Source organism: Balaenoptera musculus, chromosome 17 (assembly GCF_009873245.2).
Source record: "Balaenoptera musculus isolate JJ_BM4_2016_0621 chromosome 17, mBalMus1.pri.v3, whole genome shotgun sequence".
Taxonomy (NCBI): Eukaryota; Metazoa; Chordata; class Mammalia; order Artiodactyla; family Balaenopteridae; genus Balaenoptera; species Balaenoptera musculus.
Window position 1 is genome coordinate 70045212 of NC_045801.1, and position 26776 is coordinate 70071987.

Sequence of the window (26776 nt, forward strand, 5' to 3'; positions counted from 1 at the left end):
GTGGGACTCTGTGAAGGAAGGGGCACCGTGACAGACTGAATAAACAAAATGTAGCTAGTTACTGTAAAAGAAAAATTGTCCCCAACCTCGTCTGCAGCAGAAATTTTGCCTAGTGAAAGGGAAGAGCTTAGCATTCCTGAAAAATGCTTAAGTGGTTTTCTGATAAAATTTCATGGGTTTGGACTTGTTTGAGTCAACACCCTCATGGACTGTCCCCTTTCAGCCAGGAGTTGAACAGTGGTTAGCTGACGTTCTCTTTCTATAGTGTTTCTAATCAGAGTAAATGTTCGAACTGACCTCCTAGAGGCTTTCCTGTTGCAATATTGTAATAAATCTTTGACTCATAAACACACCAGTCCCCCCCTTACCCATGGTTTCACTTTACGAAGTTTCAGTTACCCTCAGTCCACTGCGGTCTGAAAATATTAAATGGAACATTCCAGAAATACACAATGTATAAGTTTTAAAGCTCATATTATTCTGAGTAGCATGACGAAATCTCACGCCATCCGCTCCGTCCCACCTGGGACATGAACCACCCCTTTGTTCAGCGTAACCTGCCTGTTAGCCACTTATGAGCCCTCTCGGTTATCAGATGGACTGCTGCTGTATCACAGTGCTTGCGTTCAAGTAACTCTTATTTTACTTCATGATGACCCCAAAGTGCAAGAGTAGTGATCCTGGCAATTCAGATGCCAAAGAGGTCTTAAGGGTGAAAAGGTGAAAGTTCTTCACTTAAAGAAAGAAAAAAAAAATCATATGCTGAGGTTGCTAAGATCTGTGGTAAGAACAAATCTTCTGTCTGTGAAATTGTGTAGAATGAAAAATAAATTGGTGCTAGGTTTGCTGTCGCACCTCCATCTGCAAAAGCTATGGCCAACGTGCAGGATAAGTGCTTAGTTAAGATGGAAAAGGCATTAAATTTGTACAAGATTTTTTTTTTGAGAGAGAGAGAGATCACCTTCACATAACTTTTATTACAGTATATTATTATCATTGTTCTATTTTGTTATTCGTTTTTGTTATTAATCTCTTCTGGTGCCTACTTTACAAATTAAACTTTATCATAGGTATGTCTGTACAGAAAAAAACAAATATAGGCTTTGGCACTATCTGTCATTTTCGGCATCCACTGGGGGTCATGGAAGGTATCCCCTGCAGATAAGGGTGGCGTACTGTAGTCTAAAGGTTTTTTCTTTAACATTAGAATCACTTAATAAACATGATTGCTGTATCTCAGAAGCTGAGAGGCTGGTGTTACTATGGTTCTGCCAGTGAGAAAGAGAGCAACTACAAAATGAATGAATGCAAGACTCATCACCATCGATGCGCTACCTGCCCTGATACATTTCTGTGGCACCATAGCGACACTATGTAGTGGTCACTGTGTACATAGTGGGCACTGTGTACATAGTGGTCGCTGCGTATATAGTGGACACTGTGGATGTAGTGGTCATTGTGTACGTGGTGGACACTGTGTATGTGGTGGACACTGTGTACTTAGTGGTCACTGTGTTGTGTCGCTCAGATTCTGTCAGGATGGGAGAACCTATGCGCTCCGCTTCTGCGAGTGTCACCAGCTGCTTCAGGAATTGCCTTCAGCTAAAGAGAGCTCCTTTCCAAGGTCACCCTCAGCTTTCCATTATCCTGAGGGCAGTCCACAACCAAAGGCATGTTGATATTGAGATCTGAAGGCCTGGACCTTCACCCCATCTTGGGGTAATTCTAAAGGGCTGTCTGGGTTCTCAATATCCTCAGGGGCTGAGTCTTTGGATGAGACTGCACCCCAACCCAATACTTCCCTCTGTCTCTCAGTTTCAACCCCTGGTGTTGATCCTGAGACTCTGTCCTAATATAGTCCTGTGCTGGTCTGTCTCTCTCTGAGTCTGTTTTCCAAAACCTCTCCTGTAACAGGTAGAAACAGCAGAACCTGGTGGGTAGATTTTATTCCAGACCAGGGCTTTTGTTGCTTCTCCAGGAACCAGCCTGGCCCAAACCGTCCACCCCCACCCCCCAAAAGAAGTTTTTGAGTCTAAAATTCTCCCTTAGTGAACAGAGATAGCTGGGGGATAAGTTTGTAGGGACCCTTGTGCTTTCTGTCCTCAGAAATCTGGGTTCAGTGGTTAATCAGGAAATGAAATGTTGGGAAAGCCAGTGAATCAGAAACAGAGATGGAGAGTCTCAAATCTTGGCATGGGAAGTAGGGTCAGATCATGAGTATGAACTAAGGGTTAGCACGGGATTGTGAATTTATAAGCCGTTGTATTCAAAACTCAAGTGTGTATAAGTAATGCCAAGACTATTAAACAAGAAATGACAAAACTCTTGAATCTTTTCCTTCCTCTTGAAGATAATCAGAGCCATCTGTTCCACCATTTTTAAAGCTGCTTCAAAATTATTATATTCAGGCCTTACCTAAAATTGTACTTTATTAAAAAAAGAGTTAAATGTAACAATACTCTCTATTGTTGGGTCACTCTGTTCATTCAACAGCATTTTATCAAATAAGCATTCCTGCCTGCCATGTCTGTATGTGTAAGCTGAGTGCTAGGTCAACACTATAAATTGGCTTTTTAGGAGAAAGGGAAACTAAAGGGAAAATAAGTGCATTGTTTACATTTTAAAGAAAGACAGAATAAGAGGAAGAATTTGTGATTTAAGATATTTTTGGTCAGGTTCAGGGCCAGCATCTAAGGTGCCTCACTATTTACTATGTGCCGATTAAACAATACTAACAGCAGTCTCAGGTTTCAGGATATATGTGTATATATATATATATATATATATATATATATATTTACCATCATTGCTATCTTAGCTACAACCAGAATAGCTACCTTAATCAAGCAAGAAATGGCACATTTTACATTTTAATTGGGTAGAAGTAATACATCAACAGGCTAACACCTTAGTTGGGCCGAGCTTGTCTGATAAACTCATTTCTATTTATACCCTCTGCCAATGGAGCACAAGGTGCTCACATACAAAAAAAGGGAGAAGCTCCAGGCATTTTGACTGTCATATATTTACTGTTCACAATTTCAACCTCATAAACCTATAGGGAAAGTAGTCTTATAACATTTTGCAGATGGGAAAGCCAAGACTAACCTCCGAGCTAGTGAGGTAGCTCTGAGGTAGGCCAGGGTATAAAGCAGAGGCCCAACTGTCTCCATGCGGTGCCTCGGTCATGGGCAGCTCAAGGTAAAGAGAGGATCCCTAAAAATGGAGGCCAGAATGATTGAACAGATGTGGAAAGGGGTTAGCGAAAGAAAGCTCTAAGGAAGGCAAGATGGTACTGTGGAAGGAGGGATGAATGCACAGTAGAATGTACAAGCTGAATAATCATGGGTGCCCTGAAATTCTTTGAGTCTTGGTTTTCTTCATGTCTAAAGGACTAGTAATGCCTACAGAGGTAGGTGTTGAAGATTAAATAAAATGTGTGTGTAAAACATGAAGCAGTACCTGGCCCATGGCAGGTCCTCTCCATCCTTGCTCCCTTCCTCTTCAGTTTTCTTCCCTTCCTCTGCTTCACAATTTTGCCCAGAAGTGGTCTTAATTCTAATAGAAGGGGATAGGAAGTCAAAGTTAGTTAAGACAAAGCTCACGAGCCAGGGGAGAATAACAGCAGTCATTCTTTTCAGTTAAAGTTCTGACTCAAACCCAATCTACATTTTATGTCAAAACGTTATGGGACATGTCAGGCTTGAATACTCAAACCTGCTTTTAGGAAATTCCCAATATTAGAAAAATAATGTGTAAAATTCCTCTTTGACAATTTCCACAGTGGGACTTTCAAATGTTTCCCAATAACTAAAGCCTACAAGATGCCCTTTCCCCAGCACGTCATTTGCTTCCCAGGAACTCACAAGATTGCAGCCATATTGGTGCATGTTCTTAAATCCCTTCATTTTTACCCCACAGTCTCACGTGGACTAGCCTCTTTTCTTTCTCCTTTCCAACGTCAACACTTTTAGTCCTTTTATGTCCATCTCTTTGAAGGAAGAGCCATCTCATTCACTTTTATAGCTCCAGCAGTCCAGACATAGTGCCATGGGCACAATTTGCACTTAAAAGAAGTTACTGACAAAATAGGTGGACTTGGAGGTCTCAATCCAGTATATTCATATTTTCAAAGTCAGGGCAGGACTGGAAATTCCCTGGCAGTCCAGGGGTTGGGACTCCTTGCTTTCACTGTTTTAGGGCCTGGGTTTAATCCCTGGCTGGGGAACTAAGATCCCACAGCCAAGCTGTCAAAAAAAAAAAAAAAACGACAAAGTCAGAGCAGGAGAATTAGGACATCGATGTTGAAATGCAGGGAAATAGTCATTTTTCAAGTTTTGGTGACTTCCAAACATGCTCTTTAGATTCAAAAGAGAAGGCCTCAAGGGAAGCAGGGCCAGAATTCAAGCCCTAATCATAGACTAGAACGAGAACAGAGAAAGCGGCTGACAGCTTAGACCACCTGGTAGATGAGGGTCAGCTGGGCTGGAGGGGAAGGCTTTGGAGTATGACCTGTCACCTAGACTTCCATAGCTCTTCCTTTAGAGACTCCAATATATCACGCTCTCCCTTTACTCCCTCTGGTCCTACTTCTGTTTTTGCTTGTCTTTTTCTCTCTCCATGTGTTTCACAATCAATATTTTCTGAAGAAAGATGATTAGGCTAGTTGCTATCTGTACTGAACACATTTCCACATCTGGATACCTCAAAGTATAAAGGCCACCCCATGACTCTTTTAGATCTGACTGTTAACCCTGGTCTAATTCGTGTAGCCAAGGTACATAAGATACTAACATTGGTAGCCAGTGTTGAAGGAAATATTTGTGGCTGATTTCTGGAGGGGACCATTGGGCAACTAGAATTTAGTTGCCTTACCTGTATGCCTTATGAACCCCTGTGTTGAAATTAAGCTAGAGTTACCAGATTTAACCAAAAAAAATATAGGATCCCAAGATAAATTTGAATTTCATATAAAGAACAAATAATACTGAATGCAATATTTGGGACATACTTATATGTGCTCCAATGGTTGCCTGAGTTCCAGGCATAGTGTCTATATTCTAAACAGCAGAAAAGAGGAAGGAAGCAAAGGGCCCGACCATTCCTGTTAAGGACACTTCCCTGAAGTAACACCTTAAACTTAGCCTACTGGTGAGAATTCAGTTGCATGGTCACTTCTAACTACAAGGAAGGCTGGGAAAGCAGTCTTTATAATGGACAGCCATGTGCCCGTTAAAAATCGAGGCCTGTTACTGAGAAGGAGGGGGAAGCAGACATGGAGGGTGAACTAGTCATCTCTGTCAGAGAAGTGATGGAAATAAAGGCATGTTTTGGAGGTAAAATAAATTGAACTGGATTGAATATAATGACGCTGATACTGGGTTACAAAAGCAGAAGAGGAATAAAAGAGGTCTTTAGATTTTATTTCAACCAGGTCAGTTTACAGTATGGAGCCCCCTTTTAGCAGAAATGGAAAACAAAAGAGAAACATATATTCAAAATGTATTAAGTGTATACCATAAAGCATTCTAAGTAAGATACTATACAGATACCATAGGGAGATGACACAGTCGCTAACCAAATCTAGCAGGTGGCAGTGTAGTCTTCTTCCTTCCACCTACATAAGACACTGTGATTAACTGCAGGTGTTTTCTGTTATTAATGTTATAAAATAAAATGTTTAGCATGGTGCCTGGCACATGGTAAATGTTCAATACATTGATTAATGCTAAACGTTTTAACCTCTATTTTCAAAGAGAAGAGTCATCCAGGAGATCAAATGGAAAACTAAAGTATAAAAGTTGAGGCTTCTCGTGAAAATTAGTGAGAGGCACTTTTTGCAGTGGGTACAGAAATGCACGGCATGGATACCATCCTGCATGCTGGCTCTGAAGGCCAGGTAGTGATGGAAACCAATCTGCTTTTTCTTGGAGGAGACAGAATAGCTGTTGGCTCACTGTACCCTGATTTCCTGGAAAACTGAATTTACAATAGGAGAAAGGAAAGGCAGTAGAAAACCCTGGAATAAAAGTCAGATGAAGAAACTCATAAACATTAGAGTTCTCATGCTTGCCCAGCCATTCACAGCTTTAAGGCCAAGGACAGCAACACAGTAGTGATTCAGTTCTGGAGCATGGACCAAGGGCCAGGCACATGCAAAGTACTTCCAACTACAGTACCTCAACTCCAGGGTCGGGGGCCAGGGCGACAGGAGGTAGAGAGTAGTTGCAGACAAAGTTGTCTAAGAGATGATTCTCACCTTCTATAGCAAGCAAGACAGACATAGACAGAAATAACTCAGATAGAGAGGGAAAATGTGATGGAGTGAAAAGCAGAGACAGTGTTAAAAGTACAGAGGAGGGAGAGATTAATTACAAGAGTAAGGAATAATTTCTAGAAGGAAGTGGTATTTGAACTGGGCGTTGACAGGTAGGTAGAATTTTAGTATTTAGGGGAGAGAGGAAACTTTTTCAGGCAGAGAGAATGTCATAAGCCAAGGTGTGAAAGGGCTGATTGTGAGGGACACTGTGGCTCTAGCTTTCATGTATACGGAACTGTCCTAGCCATGGGATGGAGACAAATTGTGGAGGCTTCTCATTGCAGGTTGAAGATTTACCTTTATCACAAAGGCAACCAGTAAGAGTTTCGAACAGGGTCAAAGCTGGATAGGTCTGTGTTTTAGGGACGTGGCAATGGAGAGGATGGGCTGGAAAACTCAAAGGCCGGAGGTACGGAGACCAGGTGTGAAGTTGCTGTAATAGTCTTGAGAACTGCGCAAATAAAATCTTGCGTAAAGGAAAGAACACAGTGGCACTGGAACAGCCTTGGTTAGAATGGTTTTTAATTACTTACCAACCGAGGGACCAGGCTAAATTACCTTAACCTGAGCCTCATTATATGTTCTCTAATACATTGCTAAAACTTAACGTTCCAAGTTTGGTGTGGGGAGTAAATACACACGTGCGAAGTAATGTGAATGGTCATTACTCAGGAAAAGACATTTTCAAAGTTTCTCCCTCACCCTTTCCATGGCCAACCTGCGGGGCTTGTACCACTTCTGTCGTAGTACCTTAGCGTCGTTTTGCAATAGCGCGTATCCTCTGTCTTCTCTCTTCCTGGATGGTGTGTCCCATGGGGACTCCTGGAGGGCCCCGGCCCAGCTCTGGTCCCGGTCTTGCCGGCCTCGGGGACTGGCCTCGGCGCCCAGAAGTCGCGGGAGCGAGCAGGGAAGCGCGGCGTGGAAGCGGAGGCGCAGGCGCGCGGGCATCCCGCCGGCTGGGGGCGGGGAGGAGGGGCTGCCGAAGAGGTCGCCGGGGCCAGAGCGCAGCGGGCACAGCCCCAACCCTCTTCGAGGGCCAGCGCGGTCGCGGGGCGCGGGCGAGGGGATGACGTACCCGAACAACTCATTTCCAACTCAGAACTGAAATCCCCTTCCCTCAGGCCTTCAGCGCCTCGAGCTCGGGAAATCCTAACCCCTTTCCCCCTCTTCTCTAGCCCTTCTGCCTGCCCCGGGGGCGGGGGTGGGCGGTGCGCAGTTTTCCAGAGGCGGCCGGGCGGGAGGCGGTGGCCGAGCGGGGCGGTGCGCATGGGTCGAGCGGGGAGGGGTGGGCCGGGGGAGGGGAGTCCGGGAACTTTGAGACTCGGCCCCGGGGGCCCTCGGTGATATTCCAGGCGGCGCCGCGCCAGGCCAGCCTCCCGGGACCCTCTGCCGGCTGCAGACTCGTCGGCTGCGCAGCTCGGAGAGACACCCCGGGCCGCCCCCCGCGGCCGCGCGTGATCTGGACGGCGGAAGACGTGGCCGCGGGCATGGGCAGCTTCTCGCCGGAGCCGTGGCTGCCGCGGCCGCTCAGCCCCTCGGGCCTGGTCCTCGCCGCGGCCCTGCTGCTGCTGGTACTGTGTCTGCGCGCCCGGCGCACCAGGTAAGCGCCCCTCCGCCCGGCCGAGCAGCCTAGCGCCCGGCTCACGCATGCGTCCTGGGCCCCGCGACCGCGCGCGACCCAGATGGTCCAGGGAGCCCCTTCCATGACTGCGGGCGCCGGCGTCGCTGGGGGTCGTGTGTAAAGACAAAGGCTTCGTCTGCCTCTTTCCCAGGCACACGCACACGTACGCAAGCGTGGGGACCAAATTCGACTTGCTGCTCCGGGCTCGGCTGTAGTCTGCCCTAGGTTTGCGTTATACATTAGGCATCACGCATGGCTTCCAGACACACTTTGGTGCCTTGTTACAGTGAGTTGATGCTTTATGGCCTAGCGTTCACAGAGTGTTTCAGGAGGGGAATTTTCTTTCTTTTCATTCCATTAAAAGTGAAATGTTTTAGGAAAATGCCAGTGTGTGGTATGAGCAATACCTCTGGGTGCCTGTCAGTGCCTCAGTTTACCACTGGTCCGCATCTGGAAAAACGAATAGTACCTCATGGGATTTTTGTGAGGACTTAATGAACTTATAATGTGTATTTTATACATTTACTCTGTTATTTTCATTAGAACAGAACAAACAGCATATTAACACCAAAACCCAGAAGTGTGTCACTTCATTATCTGATTTGAAAGGTGGAAGGAGAAACAAGAGGAGTTCAACATAAAAGCACTCACTTTGAAATCACTCTATTTGTCTTTTCTAGCCGGGTCACTTTTCATACTATCAGGTTCTTCTTCATAGCTTTTTTTTTTTTTCCTCCCTTGTTTTTTGTTTTTGTCTGATCATCTGGGTGGAGTGTGGTGTCATTCCCTGAGGTAGGGCAGGTTTGGAGGGACGTGTTAGATAAATAGTGAAGTCTGTGTTTCTGGTGCTCAGTGGCGAGGTCCGGGGAGGATATTTAATTATGAAAGTCACAGATATGAAAATGGAACATAAAATCATGAGTATAGATTGGTCACATTGCGAAAAAGTTTGATGGAGAAGTAGGGGTCCCGGGCCACTCTCCTTGTTGAAGAGTCCGGCAGAGGAAGAAGGACCACCAAGGGAGACTGAGAAAGAGGAGCCAATGGCATGGGAAGAAAACCAAGTGAATGTGGTGTCCCAGAAGCTAGGTAGGGACATATTTAAACAAGTAGGGGGAGTTATCTGTGTCAGATGCTGCTGAGAAGTCTAGTGTGTTGAGGACAAAGGACCGTCAGAGTTGACAAGATGCAGAATTGGTAAGAGTGAAGCTGAGAGTTAATGGACATGGTAGCCTGTTTGAAGTGGATTGAAGTGCCATCTGTCCTACAGTAGCTAAGATTTTATATTCAGGCAAGAGTGCAATGTAGTATTATGTTTCATATCTCTTGAGCCAGTAATTCCAGTGATTTTATTTAAAAGAATTTCTCCTGGTGAAATAATCGTGAAGGTCCTTAAAGATTTCACCAGCTCAGTGCTCACCAGGGCTGCTTATAATAGTGAAACATTAGAAAAAAAACTAGATTTCTGAAAAATATTGGTTCAGTTAAAGAAATTCTAGCATATCCGAGTAATAGAAAGTTATGTAGCCATAAAAAACTATAATGTAGACTATATGAAGACATAGAAAGCCATATTCAAGATATATTAAGTGAAAAAAATTTAAAAACACGGTTCGTATACATGGTGTCAATGACCTCCAGCCAAAGACTGCTAGGAACACACCTGTAGTGGAACAAGTTGAGTTATTGCTTACGGCAACTAGAAAGAACACACGCCATTCGTTCTGGGTAAAAGAGTGTAGAAAGAACCTATTTATGGCATTTGGGTTTGTGTTATGTGATTTGGGGGAAGGTTCAAGGAAGCAAGGTTTTGCTCTGTTGGTAAGATACTCTCAGAAAGCTGGGGCTGGTCTATGACTGGCGACCTTAATCTCCTCTATGAGGCGAGAGGAATGCATTGAGGCTGAATCAGCAATTAGTAAGTAAGCAACAGACTCTAGAATTAGTAAGGTTTGGGGGATATTTGGTCATTTTATTGACTTAGTATTCATGATTTTTGTCAGTATTCAGACACGATTATGGATTGATCTCGTTTTTGACTTTATAATAGTCACAGAGTGGCTTTCTTTGATCACTTAAATGTTTGATTAAGAATGGCTTAATGTTTGTGCAGTTGTTTCTGTTCATCAGAAGAGCGAAGCGTGGTAGCTACTGTCAACTGAAGAGAAATACACAACCTAAAAGTTGTGAGTTATGTTGTATCCCGGAACCTTACTGAAGACTATATAGCCCAGGAGACAGCCTCTCAGATAGCTCTGAGGAACTGTTCCGGAGAGGCAAGGGAGGCGCCAGGATATCTAGGAGTTTTTGCTGAAAAAAAAAAAAAAATCACGTAGTTGAACATCAGAAGATTACTGCTGATCACAAAAAAACAGACATTTCAAGTTAACGATTTTAGTGCTTTTCTATGTATGGGAAGGTGCAAGAGTCCAGGCTCACTGAAATGATTTCTTACATATGTATCTTCATTATCTGGGACCAGCATCCTGTTTTTCTCCATCCCGAATTCCCCCCAGAGTGCCCCACACAGTCAGGGGTGGCTACGGTGGCTGGTGGCTAGGCAGCATTTTGTTTACTGGAAAGGCAGGCAACACTTTTTGTCCGCGCTAGGAGTGCCAAGCAGGCACCTCCATGTCAGGGGTTGTGTTCATCTTTCTTAAAAATATAAAAGGCTGCAAGGATATACCACAGACATTTGAGGGGGGGCAAATTTACATACAAGGAAATGTGTAGATTTTAAATGTACCATTCGATTAGTTTTCATACATGTAGACACCCATGTTAACTGTCACCCCAGTCAAGAAATAGAATATTTTCTCACACCTCTTTCTAGTTAGTCCCCACCCCTGAGCTCTGATTTAGTTTTGCCTGTTCTTGAACGTCTTATAAATGGGATTGTGCAGTATCTTCTTTTGGGTATGGCTTTCTTCGGTCCACAAAGTGATTTTGAGATTCATTCATTCATACGTTGTTGCATATGTCAGTAATTCATTCATTCTATTTCATTGCAGAGTAGTTTATGTTCTCTCTCTATATAAACTGTGGTATATACATGTATATATGTACTATATATATATATATCTATATATATACTACATTTATTATGTATGTGTGTGTATATGTGTTTACTACAATTTGGTCATCTATTGTCCTTTTAATGGACTTTTAGTTATTTCCAGTCCGGGACCATTACAAATAAAGCATATGTAGACATTCTTTCACAAGACTCTTTGTGGACATATATTTAGTTCCTTCTTGGGTTAAAATCCTGGAACCTATGAGAAGGTTGATGGATCATAGGGTAAAGACTTATACTCACACCCATTTTGGAAAATGCCATTTTTCCAAAGTAACTGTACTTTTGTAACACTTCCAGTAGTACGTACTATATGAGAGTTCCAGTTGCTCGCTATCTTCACCTATGTCTGATGTGGCCAGTCTGTTAGTTTATAAACCCTGTCTTTCTAGATTCTGAATTTTAGTGTCTTCCCCTGAAGAGTGATGGATTTTGTTATAGTGTGCAGATGTATTTCTGGCCGATTCTCTTGAACTTGGGGGAAGCTTAGTTTTATCCTTTATAAAGAGGAGTCTATGGAAAGCTCAAGATATTTACCAAGCTTCTTCTCTTTGATGGGATTCAAACCCTAAACTCTTGTCTCCCCAGCAGTGGGCAGCAGCGGAAATCTCTGCTCAGTTCTTTGAATATTGCAGCTGATGCCTTCCACAGGGCTCTTTGAAGTCTCCTCCACAGATGCACACTTCCAAGTTTGGCCACCAATTTGAAGGGTGTCTATATGCATGTTTTTCTAGGTTTCTCTTCTTGATTTCCAGCCACTTCAGTATCCCAAACTCTGACACCTCGGTCAGTAATATTGTAGCTTTTTTGCTTGAGTTCCAGCTGTCTCTCCCCCTTGCAGACGGGTCAGAGGAAATGTCTACCCTGGACTTAATTCATTATGGGTCTGTTCTTTAAGGATTGACTCCCCTTCAGTATCTGCCTTCTTTTGCTTGTTCTTTAGTGCATTTAAATCATTTTTTGTTTGTTTATTTTGTCTTTTGCTATCTGTGAAAATGTTAGGTTATTTCAAGCTACCTCACCATTACTGGAACCCAAACCCAGACTTCTAACAGTGATTATATCTAGGTGATATCTTTTTTGTGAAATGATTATTATTTCCTTTTTTATGCTTATATTTTTAAAGTGTCATAATACATACGTATTTCTTTCATAATACAAAAAGAATGATACATTTAAAATAAAACTTTGATAAATTCTTTTAAAATGTTTTTAATCATTTTTTTTTTTTTTTAGAAGAACCAGCATTCTGGGTCAGTGTAGTAATAGGATTCTAACTTAGAAGATAAGACTTGGGTGGTGCTAGGAAACCCAGTTTATTTCCAGAAAGTCATGATATATATATGATATATATATATATGTGGATATAAAATATGAAATATGTTTTTGTCCAATAATTAGATACATGTTTTAAAAAAATCACTGTTTACTAATAATAGACTTTAATACAGATACATACTTTCCAATTTATTTTAGAAGACAACATCATATAAAAACAGAGTCTGTGGCAAGGCAGAGTTGAAGACAAACACATCTCTATTCTTTCCCTACCTCCCCATCCCCTGTAAAAAGGACAAAAATCAGTCCTACCAAAACAATAGAAAATAAATATAAAATAGTTAAATTATTTTAAATAAATGAAATAAAAATTGTCACTAAATATTATGTTTCCTGAAGAGCGCATTTAAAACAGAATTAAAAGTTTATAATGAATAGGGGAAAGTGTTTACAGAAAATATCATGGGGAAAGGACAATAGCACACATTTTTTAATCTTACAGTTCAGGATATGAGAAGTCTGAAATGGGCCTTACTGGCTTCAGTTAAGGTGTTGGTAGGGTTGCATTCCTTTTGGTGGATCCAGGAGAGAATCCATTTCCTTACCTCTTGCAGCTTCTTGAGGTCACCAGAACTCCAATTTCTGTTTCAGACTCTGACACTCTTGCCTCTTTCTTATAAAGACCTTAGTGACTACATTGAACCCACCCAGATAATATAGGATAAGCTTCCCATCTCAAGTTCCTTAATTCAGTCACATTGGCAAAGTCCTTTTTGCCATGTTAGGTAACATATTTAAGTTAGGGATTAAGGATTAAGAGCTGGGCATAACAGCAAAGGAAACCATAAACAAGACGAAAAGACAACCCTCAGAATGGGAGAAAATATTTGCAAATGAAGCAACTGATAAAGGATTAATCTCCAAAATTTACAAGAGCTCATGCAGCTCAATATCAAAAAAACAAACAACCCAATCCAAAAATGGGCAGAAGGCCTAAATAGACATTTCTCCAAAGAAGATATACAGATTGCCCACAAACACATGAAAGGATGCTCAACATCATTAATCATTAGAGAAATGCAAATCAAAACTACAATGAGGTATCACCTCACACCTGTCAGAATGGCCATCATCAAAAAATCTACAAACAATAAATGCTGCAGAGGATGTGGAGAAAAGGGAACCCTCTTGCACTGTTGGTGGGAATGTAAGTTGATACAACCACTATGGAGAACAGTATGGAGTTTCCTTAAAAAACTAAAAATAGAACTACCATACGACCCAGCAATCCCACTACTGGGCATATACCCTGAGAAAACCATAATTCATAAAGAGTCATGTACCACAATGTTCATTGCAGCTCTATTTACAATAGCCAGGACATGGAAGCAACCTAAGTGTCCATGGACAGATGAATGGATAAAGAAGTTGTGGCACATTTATACAATGGAATATTACTCAGCCATAAAAAGAAACGAAATTGAGTTATTTGTAGTGTGAGGTGGATGGACCTAGAGTCTGTCATACAGAATGAAGTAAGTCAGAAAGAGAAAAACAAATACCGTATGCTAACACATATATATGGAATCTAAAAAAAAAAAGGTTATGAAGAACTTAGGGGCAGGATAGGAATAAAGACCCAGATGTAGAGAATGGACTTGAGGACACAGGGAGGGGGAAGGGTAAGCTGGGATGAAGTGAGAGAGTGGCATGGACTTATATATACTACCAAATGTAAAATAGGTAGCTAGTGGGAAGCAGCTGCATGGCACAGGGAGATCAGCTCAGTGCTTTGTGACCACCTAGAGGGGTGGGATAAGGAGGCTGGGAGGGAGACGCAAGAGGGAGGGCATATGGGAATATATGTATGCATACAGCTGATTCACTTTGTTATACAGCAGAAAGTAACACAACACTGTAAAGCAATTATACTCCAATAAAGTTGTTAAAAAAATAAATAAATGGATTGAGCCCAGGAGAGGACACATCTTCTGGATGACATCAGAGAGAGTCCCCCTCCTCCAGAGATTCAAAGGGTCCACATTCTGTGACCTCTGAATAATCTCTCCCAGTCATCTTCCTTAATAGAAAATGGAATTAACAGCGACCATACAAGGTAGATACGAGAAGCAAAGTGCATGAGAAATGTGAACACGTTTTGTAAAGTGTGAAGTCACTTGGAAGACAGTTGGCTTGCACAATTAGGTTTCCTTGGTTCTTCCCAGAGATCCTTTTCTCTTAGTTGCTATTTAGGGGGAAAAAAAGTGGGATGAGTTTCCTTCCCTCTTTCATCCTTCTCCCCCAACACACAAATCCCCGCACCTCCAAGATGCTGTAATTGGTAAGAAATAAGATTTAAATGTTTTTAAGATGAATTTTAGTCAATGTAAAAATTCAATCAGTGATTTTTTTTGAGTTATAAATTGTCAAGGTTATGTAGGTAACAAGTTGTTTTGAAATGTTGGTTTGTTGACATGAGGGTATCACACAAGTCAATTTTCTTTTTTCTAATTACTTAATTACTCCCCAAGGAGACCCCTGGTGCTCCAGATCCCTCACATTGTTACCATTGCCTAGAAAATGAGAGGAACTAGGTTGTCATCACTAGTGGATGTTTTTCTTCTTTCTTCCCTTTTTCTTATAAGAAAATGTAGGACAAGGATGTGGGCAGCTGAAAGCAAAGTCATTATCTATGCAGAAGAATGCTGATTTAACAGGTGGATTTTTATGTTTGTACATGGGAGGTGGTAGGGACATCTCCAGGCACATTTGTGACTCTGGATTAAATGATCAATTACTGCAGGGTGCTACACTTATCTTTACTAAGCTGTGGGGTTTGGATTGGTCTTGTTACCATTTGAGACATTTCAGGCTGCCTCACTATTTTATTTTGTAACTTAAAAAAAAAGTTCCTGAAGATAGAGAGTATTCCCACTACATAATTAGTGGAACAGGTAAGTTTTGAAAAACACATACTTTGCTGTTTAGTTGTGTGTCATTCAAAGTGATGATTCACTGGGTCTTGGGAAGTTCAGAACTGCTGATTGGGTCCACACTGAGGATTGCTTAATGCTGGAATCATGATCTGCTGATAAATCCTGACTATCCCTTTAAATGTACCATCTGTTTGCATCAGAGAAATCAGTTCACAATTTATGCCAACTCAGCATAAATCTCTTAACCTTTATCAGAGTGAAATCTTCGAGTGCTTCCCTTAGTCATGCAGGGCCATTTATGTATGTAAAATCATGGCTCACTGTTTCCCAGCAATGGGACGTCCTTGTAGAAGGAGTGTAGTGTAAGGCAAAGAGCATGGCTGTGAAGCCAAAATGGACCTAGGTCCAAAATCCAGCTCCATCCCACTATGATGCGGACTTTTGAGAGGAAGGTAAGGGAAGATGGAAATGAACATAACAGGCTCTGGGCTTAGATGTTTTGCATATATTATCTCATTTAATCTTCACTGCGATTCATGAGATAACTGTGAAGCTATTTTTTCAGAAGAGATGAACACATTAAGAAATTAACCAGTTTGCATAAGGTTGCAGGGCTACTCAGGGGTAGAACTGGGCTTTTGATTCCAAGTCCATTATAGCTGTGGTAGACAGAATAAAGCCCCCTTAATCCTAAAGTTTTTCACACTTAATCTCCAGAACCTATGAATAAGTCACTCTGCAAAGTGGAATGAAGGTTGCTAATCAGCTAACCTTAAAATGGGGGATGATACCAAACCATTGGGTGGGCCCAATGTAATCACACATTAAACCTGGAAGAGGGAGGCAGGAGAGGAGGTCAGTTGACCGTTGCTGGCTCTGGAGATGGATTAAGGAGTGCAAAGGCCAAAGAATGCAGGCAGGCTCTCGAAGCTGGATAAACAAGGAAATAGATTCCCCTCTAGAGCCTCCAGAAAGAAACCTCGCCCTGCTTACACCTCGATCTTAGCCTAGGGAGAGCCATTTTGGACTACTGGCCTACAGAACCATCCGATAGTAAATTAGTATTGTCTAAGCCACAGATTTGTGGTAATTTGTTACAGTGGCCATAGAAAGCTAACACAATAGCCGGGTCCCCCGTGCTCTTTGCATTAAACTCTACAGCCTGTTGCAAGAAGGTTCAGAGAGCAGGAAAGAGTGGGACTCGGATCACTTTGCTGGTGGCCCCTGAGGAGCAGGATAGAAGGCAAACATTTGTAAATACTCAGTGTCTATGCTAATACACAGTAATTGGAGAATTTTTGGTCCCAAGGTTCGCAGATTACCATGAGCTATTCACTGATGTCTCTCTTCCTTATCCATCAATTCACAAGTAAGGTTTGAATGTTTGTTATGTATCCATGTAACTCTGTGCATCTTTAAAATCTTTTTGAAAATGTGATGTGGGCTGCAGGCATTGAGGTGCATCCCTGCTTACTGCTACCCACAGCCTGGAGGAGAAAGCCCAGGGTGACTCTGAGGCGTGGAGGGGGTCTGGGGTAACAGGACGCTGTACTTCACTGACTTCCCCAAAATCAAGTAGAGCAGAGAGAACCATCAGCTGCAGAGGAAAGATTAACGGCTTCTTGGAGAAGAATATTTTTGTACTTTATCCAAAGTAAAATCCCACTGAAACGACTTCAGGTTACTGTTCTGTGAAAGACAAAGGACAAAGTTATAGAATGCTCCTTTGCTGAATAAGAGAAGGTGACATCTATTATATCATGCATTTTTATAGCTGAAGTGCTCATTTTATGGCTTTGGCATTTTTTTCAACATAGAAGTATTTGGGATGGGATCATTTTTTGTCTATAGGAAAGTGGAAAGGATTAATTAAGTCTGTAATTGCTTAATACAAAAGTTAATAGAAATTTTAATAAAAGTACAATCATAACAGGATTTAAATCCATTGTCATTTCTCTTCATAACTTTATCCTAAATAGTTGATAATAATGAAGAAGAAACTATAAAAGCTTGACTTTAGTTTTAGCACTAGCACAATACCTAGCCCTGAGTAGGTCCTCAGTGCATACTTGTTATAAGAATGAAGGATGAATGAATGGGTTTGGTGCAGTAATTGTTATCTATTTCCAATATGAATATTTTAGAGTTGTAGATATTGATATCAAAATATACAAACTGTTTACAAAAATGATAAATGTCATACATATCAATTTTCTGCCACTTTGATTAGAAAGTGAAGATTTCATAAGCAAATGCTTACCTATCATGAATATTTACAAGTGGAGAACATATATTGGTGCAATGATTATTCTTTAGTATAAACCTGACTGAAAACGTAGCAACTGGAGTGCAGTCAATTCCTAAAATTCCTGCTTCTGAAAATTCAGAGTTTAAAAATACATATTGTTAACTTTCAGGTTTAGGCTCTGGATTTGTATAACTGGGCTTACGTTTCTGCTGCCTGGCGTGGGTGGACAGTGTGCTTTGTTGAACAGATCAGAGCTCCTTTGTGAAAGGGCTGAGCCTGGGATTGGTCAATCACATAGATTCACACACATTTTCGTCTTTGGTACCCTGAACACTAATAATGGTGGGATGAATACTGATAAATATTAGAGACCAGGTTTTCTGTTTGAAAATCATCATTGCTCTGGTGAAAGCATTGCTTTGTATTAGCTGTCCCTTAGAAATGTGGTCCCCAAACCGCTTTATCCCAGAAGACATGTGGCTTGTTGTTTGGTCATGTCTAGTGGTGACACTGTGTTTTGGCAGTGCTGTACTTTGGGGGCAGGATGTGAAGCGATTAACATTTTTGGATGATGGATCGTTACCTGGATTAGCTACTCCGATATTGTTGACTTTTCAATCTATTTTTGTGTGTTGAGTATAAAGTCCTACAGAATTGTTTTTGACTTGTAATAATGGCGGCCAATAATTTTGAGCGCTTCCTATGTGCCCACAAGACACTGAGGCAAGTACTTTATAGCCATTATTAGATTTAATTGATTGAATCCTCCCTCACAATAACTTTCCTCATTTTACAGAGGTAAAAAAGTAAGTCTCATTTAAATAATATTCCCAAATTTATACAACTAGAATACTGTGCAGTTAGGGTTCAAATCCACAGTGCTTGACTTCCAGTCCACCCATTTAACACCATTTGTGTTTGTTGTTTTACTTTTTAAGTTTTTTTGCAATAATGTTCTGGCATATGCCCTTACCCTTGACTGAAAACGGAAGTATTAAGATCTAATACGACTTTAAAGCATTTCTAGTAGAAATTTAACTAAGATATGAATACATACATTTGGACTTTTAAAAGAAGGATATGTTAAGACTGAAAAAAGCAGGCAGTACTAGCCTGCTGTCTCCTTCTGACACTAGATTGTATGAAAGTGACATTTGTTGGACAGTGTGAGAAAACACCTGTTTTTCCTTATTCCATTTACTGGCTCTTGCACCCACTCACTTAATGGCTTAGCAGAGGATTTGAGGTTCACTGTGTGTCCACACTGTCCTTTGTTCAGATACAGTAGAGAACAGGACGGGTCATGCTGGACCCTGTCTGTCTGTCTCTCTTCCTTTTTTAACATACACAAAGCTGTATATGTTAATGTATTCAATTTGATGAATTTGGAGATAAGTATACATCAATGAAACCATCACCACAACCTGTGCCATAAACATATCCATCACCTGCAAAAGTTTTTCCACCCTCTTTATTTATTATTGTTATTAAGAACACTTAATATCTACCCTCTTAGCAAATTTTTAAGTGTATAATACAGTATTAACTAGAGGCACTATGGTGTACAATGGATCAGTAGGACTTATTCATATGGTATTACTGAAATTTTGTATCTTTTGACTAATACCTCTCTGTTTTCCTCTCCCCCATCCCCTGTTAACCACCATTCTACTCTCTTCTATGACTGTTGGAGATTCTTCATATAAGTGATATGACATAGTATTTGTCCTCCTGTGTCTGGCTTATTTGACTTTGCATGATTTCTTCTAGGTTCATTCATGTTGTCACAATGGCAGGATTTCCTTCTTAAGGCTGAATGATATTTCATTATAAGTATAAACCACATTTTCTTTATCCATTTGCCCATCGATGGACATTTAGATTGCTTCTATGTCTTGGGCTATTATGAATAATGCTTTAATGAACATGGGAGTGCAGATATCTCTTTGGGATCCTTATTTCAATTTTTTGGGATATATACCCAGAAGTGGAATTGTGGGATCATATGGTAGCTCTATTTTTAAATTTTGAGGAACTTCCATACTGTTTTTTATAGTGGCTGCACCAATTTACATCCCCACCAGCAGAGTACAAGAGTTCCCTTTTCTCTTTTCTCCACATCCTTGCCAATACTTGGCTTTTATATATATATATATATATATATATATATATATATATAATAGAGGTGTGAGGTTATATCTCATTCTGGTTTTGATTTGCATTGCTCTGATGATTAGTGATGTTGAGCACCTTTTCATATACCTGTTGGACATTTGTATGTCTTCTTTAGTAGAATGTCTATTCAGTTCCTTTGCCCATCTTTTAATCAAGTTATTTGGTTTTTTGCTATTGAGTTGTCAGAGTTCTTTATAGATTTTGAGTATCAATGCTTTATCAGATATATGGTTTGCAGATATTTTCTCCCATTCTGTAGGTTGCTTTTTCATTTTATCAATTGTTTCCTTTGCTGTGCAGAAGCTTTTTAGTTTGGCATAATCACACTTTTTATTTCTGCTTTTGTTGCCTGTGCTTTTGGTGTCCTATCCAAGAAATCTTTGTCAAGAAGCTTTTCCTCTGTGTTTTATTCTAGGGAAGACTACCTCTTGACACAAAGACTAATGAGCAGGCCAAGTGTCACACCTTAATCTTTTAGAAAACTTGTAAAAATTGATTCAAGATCACTGTTTTCAAAAGGAAAATCATGTTGAAGGAACCTGGAATCAAAGGGAAAGGATACTTTCACCCTCTGGGAATCAGTTAAAGATAGTTTAGTATGTTTCCCATTTTAACAATCTTTCCTAAATGGATTCTGCAACTTGTTGTGTGTCACTGCTGCAGTTATTATTGCACTTAGAGAAGCAGCATTAAATATTGTGTGAAAAAGTGTTACAGACAGTTCAAATATTACTTGATGTAGCAAAATGTAGGTGTTTCTGATATATCTCTTGAATGCTTTCAGGTCTATAGTGAACTTTCAATCTTCCTTTGGATTTTAATGACCTTTTTCACATGGACAAAGAATCTCAGTCCTGTATGTAGGATGTGTAACTTTGCCCTTATTTCTTTGTAGGCATACATGCAACTTCTTTCACTATGCATGCAGTGTATGTGTGTGTGAATATATAAATGTATAAATATATGTGTGTATATATGTGTATATATTTCAAACTAGTTCCACCCTTTTTGCTTGTCAGTGTGTTATACCATATGGTATAGAGCATCATGCCAAAAGATAAAAATATTCCTAGAACATATGAAATCACCAGTCAACTGAAGAAGGGTAAAGACTTTTGACCACAGCATTTGTGACTCTGATGCATTTGTGGGCCATAGCATACTGGCTTAATACCCCAATTCTAAAAACAGGACTTATTTTGAAGTTAAAGTGGCTCTTACTTTTTAAGGGAAGGAATCCAAAAGTAAAGTCTTTAAAATTTTTATTTTTCTAGAGGCATTGATTCAAATAAGTGTTTTCTTTCTATGTTGAAATTCTCCATATGTATTTACAGAACTTTCCCCTCTTATTTTAATCTCTAGATTTACCGTACAGGGAGACATTGGAGATGGAACCCACTCCATTGGTGGATGGAGTCTTTTGGTTGTAAATAACACAACCACTACACAGTTTTTTCTAACTTATTCCATGGGTGGGATGTTTCAACCAAAAAAGAAAGGTACAGAAGATCAAATCCTACAGTATTCCTAGGGACCATGGAATAAAGTCATAATAACAATGTGACTCAAGGCTGTTTAAGCCCCAGCAGTAAGCAATAAAGGGTCTGCAGATGGTCTACGATAATGCCTTATTGTGCTACTCAGACTTTACTCATTTTACATCTCAAGTAGATTCAGGTTCCTTTGTGCCATATTGAATATTGTATTCAACTACTTAATTAAACAAAAATAGGGGAAAAACTACAGCAGTTAATTTCCTAGCCAAGGATTGAATATATTTTCTACTAGAGAGATAAACTATCACATAAAATAGAGGAAGTGCCATTGCCATGAAATTTCTGGGTAGCAGTTCTGTAAATAGTTCTCATGTTATTTGATGAAGATCCAATCTTAATTTCTCATCTCTTCACTGATTATGATACTTATTCTTTTGTATTTAATCAGCTCTTCTAGTTGTCTTTTTTTTTTTTTTTTTTACAAAATGGCCCTACCTGGGCTTGATTTTTACAGGGTGGATCTATAGTAGAATAGTCTTGCTAGACTGCATCTTAGCAATGCCATTCTTCATTTTATGATTTATGTTTGCATTCTGCAGTATTGTAGTTAACTTCTTGGACAGTGGTTGCCTTACCTTGAGACAAACGTAGATCTCAAAAATGTTCAAGCAAAAGTCTTATTCCTGAAACATCTACATATTTTATTTGTTCTTGTGCTTTTCCCTGTGTTGACTAGAGATCTACTATAGAGAAGTTTCTTTAGTCCCAAATATAAGTTAATGAAGTTGAGTAGGTAGGTACAGGTGTTCTTAATTACATTGCCTTGGAAGATATATGAAAATTGCCTTCCACTTTATAGGCAACTATAATATTTTTAAAGGGTTAGTCTTTCCTCTTCTAGAAGCCAAAGTGACTGATTCTTGTCCGTTTTCTCAATCTGCTTTAGTGGGACTAAGATAACTCAATCCCTCTTTGAAACTCTATATTTGTACTCTTTTAAGACAGTCATATTTGAGAAGAAATTCTGGCCAAATAGAACCAAAAGCTGAAATAATGTCTGTTTTTGGACTTTAAAAATTGTTACTGTCTTATAAAAAAGAACACATAACTGGAGTCTCAAGCACTGTGTTTCTATGATAGGGTAAGAGGGCCTTTAAGTATTTTAGGATGACTCAGATTTGTAGGACATCTCATGACCTGTGTAATAAATTCAGAATAATGCTAGGTTACTTAATCAGTTAAAATTGATCATTCTTTGTCAGCAACTTTGAACAATGACAGTTTTCTAACTGTATTTAAGATATACATAGATTTATTTTCAAATACACCCCCTTCCTTAGAACTGATTATTATCAATAAAGGAAAAAACAAGGAAGAAACATGCAGGGGTGTTGTTTCTGTCTGTCACAGGGTGACTTTATTTATTTATTTATTTATTTTTAACATCTTTATTGGAGTGTAATTGGTTTACAATGTTGTGTTAGTTTCTGCTGTATAACGAAATGAATCAGCTATACGTATACATATATCCCATATCCCCTCCCTCTTGCGTCTCCCTCCCACCCTCCCTATCCCACCTCTCTAGGTGGTCACAAAGCACCGAGCTGATCTCCCTGTCACAGGATGACTTTAGAAAATGACTAGAATTTTGGCTACGTCCAAAGCATGCTTTTCGCAGGGTCTCTGAAGCCTTGGTGGGATCAAGAGAAGAAGAATCCATAGCAGCGCGTGCTTTGCTTTTCCAACTGCTGTTTCCAAACTTTCATTAGGACGCTACAGTTAGAATATGTACTAAGTATACTAAGTATGTAGTATGTACATACTTACAATATGTATCCCTATTCAAAGAGAACAAGGATCATGATATTTATGAAATCAGCAATAAAAATGAAACTCCCCCAGAAGAAGAAATGGCATGATAACATTTCTCACTGTCTCTGAGCCTCCGTATTCTCATCTATAAATAAGGAAATCAGACTAGATAATCACTAAGGAAATGATGTGATTCTACCAGGACACTGACATTCTCAAATTAAGCCCCCAAACTACATATATTTCAGCTCTACAGAGGGTACCCCTTCTCAAACACAGCAAGTCTCTTTCTGACTCCATGACCATACCCTTCTTTCTGCTCTTTTAGTCCCAGTGTAAAAGCTCCATCTCTCTGGAGATTTTCCAGATCTTTCCCAGGCAGAGTTCACTGTCTCCTCCTCAGCCTCTCCCAGCAGCTCAGAATTCACCTCACAATGTATCATAATTATCTGTGAATATGCATCGCTCCTCAGTCAGTGTGTCAGCAACTAGTATGAGAATCAGTCTGCTTTTCATTCATCTCTGTGTCCTTAGCACCTAGAAAAAAAAAGTGTCTGGTGCATTGTAGGCAGCCAATAAGTAATACATTAATAATTTAAAAATAGGACTTAGAGAATCATTGCTCATCATAATATGGAATAAAAAGGCTGTGGACGATTTTCTTTGTAGTCATGATTGGTTCACAAAATGCTGAGAAACCTGGCATACAGTGTTGACTATGAAGGGCATGACCCGTGATTCCACCTGAGTCAGAGCTAAGCCAGTTATTGGGAATTCCCCTTAGACATTTATAAACTATAAGAATAGTCTCAGGGCCCAACACAGAAGGATCACAAGACCCTGAATCCCAGAGTAAGTTCAGGGCCATGAAAACCATATCATTCCTGAAGACTCAAAGAAACACTGTTTCTGAGAATTAAAACAGAGAGTTGTTTGAACGGGATTGAATAAGGACATTTGGAAATTGAAGCATGTCCCCATAACTCAGAGCAGAGACAAGAAGGCCATCTCAAGAAAAGTCAGCTGAAACTCTTGGCACAAAAATGAAATAGAAGAGAGTGAGGTATTTGACCATTTATTTTTGTTCAGAATACTTCAGATTGGCAATATGGCAGAATGATTAGGGCTTTAGAACCAGAGAGATGAGGAGTTTAAATACTAGCTCTGCTATTTATTTGAGGTAAGACTTTTTACAAGTTATTTTACCTCTGGAGATAGAAGTAGTTTTGGAGGCAGGCAGATGAGTTTGAAAAGGTTTCATTGCTCAGACCCTTGAAGGAAAGCAGGTGTTCACTATTCAGTCAATAGTTGTTGACCTCCTACAGTATGGAAAACCCTGAGTAGAAAGCAGAATAAGATACCATTTTTACCTCCAAGGAGTTTATAGTTGAGTTAGGAAGACATGTCCAAATAGGTCCCAGTCTTTAAATTTCACACTTTCCTACTCTATTAATTCCATATTGCTTAACACCTATATTTGTCATTGTGTACACTCTTGTTTCTTTCACATGACCCTTACGGCTGTGATTTGCACTGGGAGGAAAAGTTGAGGCTACTAAGGTCAACTGTGACTACTGACACGAATTTCTCAACAATCACCAAGGCAAAGAAATGGATTTTCCACCCAAATCCCTATTCTTAAATCAGGAGTCTTCCATTTCCTGTGTTCTTTTCAGTTCAACTCAACAAAGATGTATTGGCTACCTACAGAGATGAAAGTTTCTGTCCTCAAGGAACCCAGAAATCTATAGAAATATACAAATAATCCAGCAGTTCCATTACACCATGTGATAGGTAATCAGGATAGAACGAAGCCACAGAAAAGCAAGCGTTGATGATGGGGCTAGGTTAGAGAAATTCTTAGAGTAAAAACTACTGGACTTGGTATTGGATTGCACGTGGTTAGAAGGAAGGAGAAGGGGAGGGTGTAAGGATGACCTTTAGGGTGCTGGTCTGAGTGACTGTAACTGGGTCACTTGACAAGATAGAGATTGTTGAGGAGGACAGGGTTTGGGGCTAAGGGGATGAGTCCACTTTATTGGACATTGTGAATGTGCAGTATCTGGGATACCGTGTGGTAGTATTATCTTTGGCAGTTGTATCCATCGACATTATTTTTTTCTTCAGTTCTACCTTCATGATTTTTATTGGTAGAAGGGACAGAGTGACCGGTAGGTTAGTAGAAATAGCTTCCAGGTCAGGACAATTCTCCCAGCTGTCACATCTTCACCAGCATCTCATGTGACATATAAATGTTTTCTGTGGGCAGTCAGATAGTTGAGTCTTAAGTTCAGGAGAGACGTCTGATTGTAGAGATAAATGTGCAGGTCAGTGGCATATAGATAGAGAATGAAGGCAATGTGAGTAGATGAGATTAAAGGGGGAGTGTAGAAATGAAAGAGCAGAGGACCAAGGACTGAGCCTTGGGCACTCCCACATTCAGAATTTAGGCAGAAGAGGACTGAGAAGGGACAATTAGTGAGGTAGAGGAAGACCTTGAGTGTGGCATCCAAGTGAAGAACACACAGGTGACGGGAAGACAGACTGGTGAACTGTGTCAGATGCTGCTGACAAGTAAGATGAGGACCAAGAGGTGACTTGAATTTATTGATATCGAAATTGTTGCTGATCTCAACAGGAGAAGTTTCTGTGGGGTGGTAGAGCTGAAAACTTGTTTGGAGGAGGCTTAGTGGAAAATGGAAGGAGTGAAATTCAAGGCAGTGACTGCAGATAATCTTCAAAAAGTTTTGTTGGGGAAGGAATCAGAAATGGGACAGTAGCTGGTGGGCACATTCAATTAAGGGCAAGTTGTTTTGGGGTTGTTTTTAGATTTATATAAGAGAAATGACAACATGTTTGAATACAAATGGGAATGATCCTATAGAAAGAGAAAATGATGATATAGACCAGAAAGGTGAGAACTTCCAGAGAGAATGCCTTGTGTTAATGAGAGGGATAGTGTATTAGTCAGGGTTCTAGAGAGAAGCAGAACCAATAAGATGAGTGTGTGTGTGTGTGTGTGTGTGTGTGTGTGTGTGTGTGTGTGTGGTGTATAATATATATTTTCTATGTAATATATAGAATATATACAAAACATATATATATATTATATATATGTAGAGGGGTCAAAGGGGAATGTTCTGAGGGCATCATACCCCTGGTTCCTATCACTCCCAGGGCCAGTTTCACTCCTGACTTTAGTTATGTGGGCACATTCCCCTTTAGCCGAAGCAGGTTGGGTTTCTGTCACTTGAAGTTGAAAAAGTCCTGCCAGTTGGGCAGGAAACATAAAGGAGAAAGGGGAAGGACCCAACTGACAAAACTTCTACTCTCCAAACGAATGGTTCTTAATTCCCAGTGTATCAGAATTATCAGAATTAAAGTGTATCAGTTTTTTAAAAAAATGATACTCAGATCCCATCCCTGAGATTCTGATTCATTTGGTGAAGACTAAGGAAGTTGTTTTCAAAACTCCCCATAAAATCCAGTCTTCAAGCTGCGTAGAGAATGATAGTTCTAAATCCTCTCAACTAAGGTCTGTAGTGACAGCTTCAAATTATTTAGATGCTGCAAATTAATCTGTGAATTAAATGATCAATTAATTTTTGGATTACGTCTGCCTGCTACTGGGAGATTTATGGGGGAAAGAAGAGGTGTTCAGATTTCCCCTGGATACATTTTATAGCTCTAGGGCCCAGCCACGTGTGGAGCCCGAGGAGACCAGCGCTGGCCTGTGGGGTCCTGCACAGCATAGGAGTGACCCCAGGGGGCCGGGCACCGTGTGGACAAAGGTGTGGCCGCCACTCTCCCTGGGG

General features: G+C 40.4%; 1 protein-coding gene across 1 annotated transcript in view; it reads left to right on the forward strand.

The window, feature by feature from the left end:
* Nucleotides 1-7618: 7618 nt before the first annotated feature.
* Nucleotides 7619-26776, forward strand: part of LOC118883561 (cytochrome P450 7B1) — a 186237-nt gene continuing 167079 nt past the window's right edge. Inside the window, exon 1 of the mRNA XM_036830517.1 lies at nt 7619-7919. Within this exon, the coding sequence (XP_036686412.1) occupies nt 7807-7919 (113 nt within the window). The 5' untranslated portion in view covers nt 7619-7806. The remainder of the gene's footprint in view (nt 7920-26776) is intronic.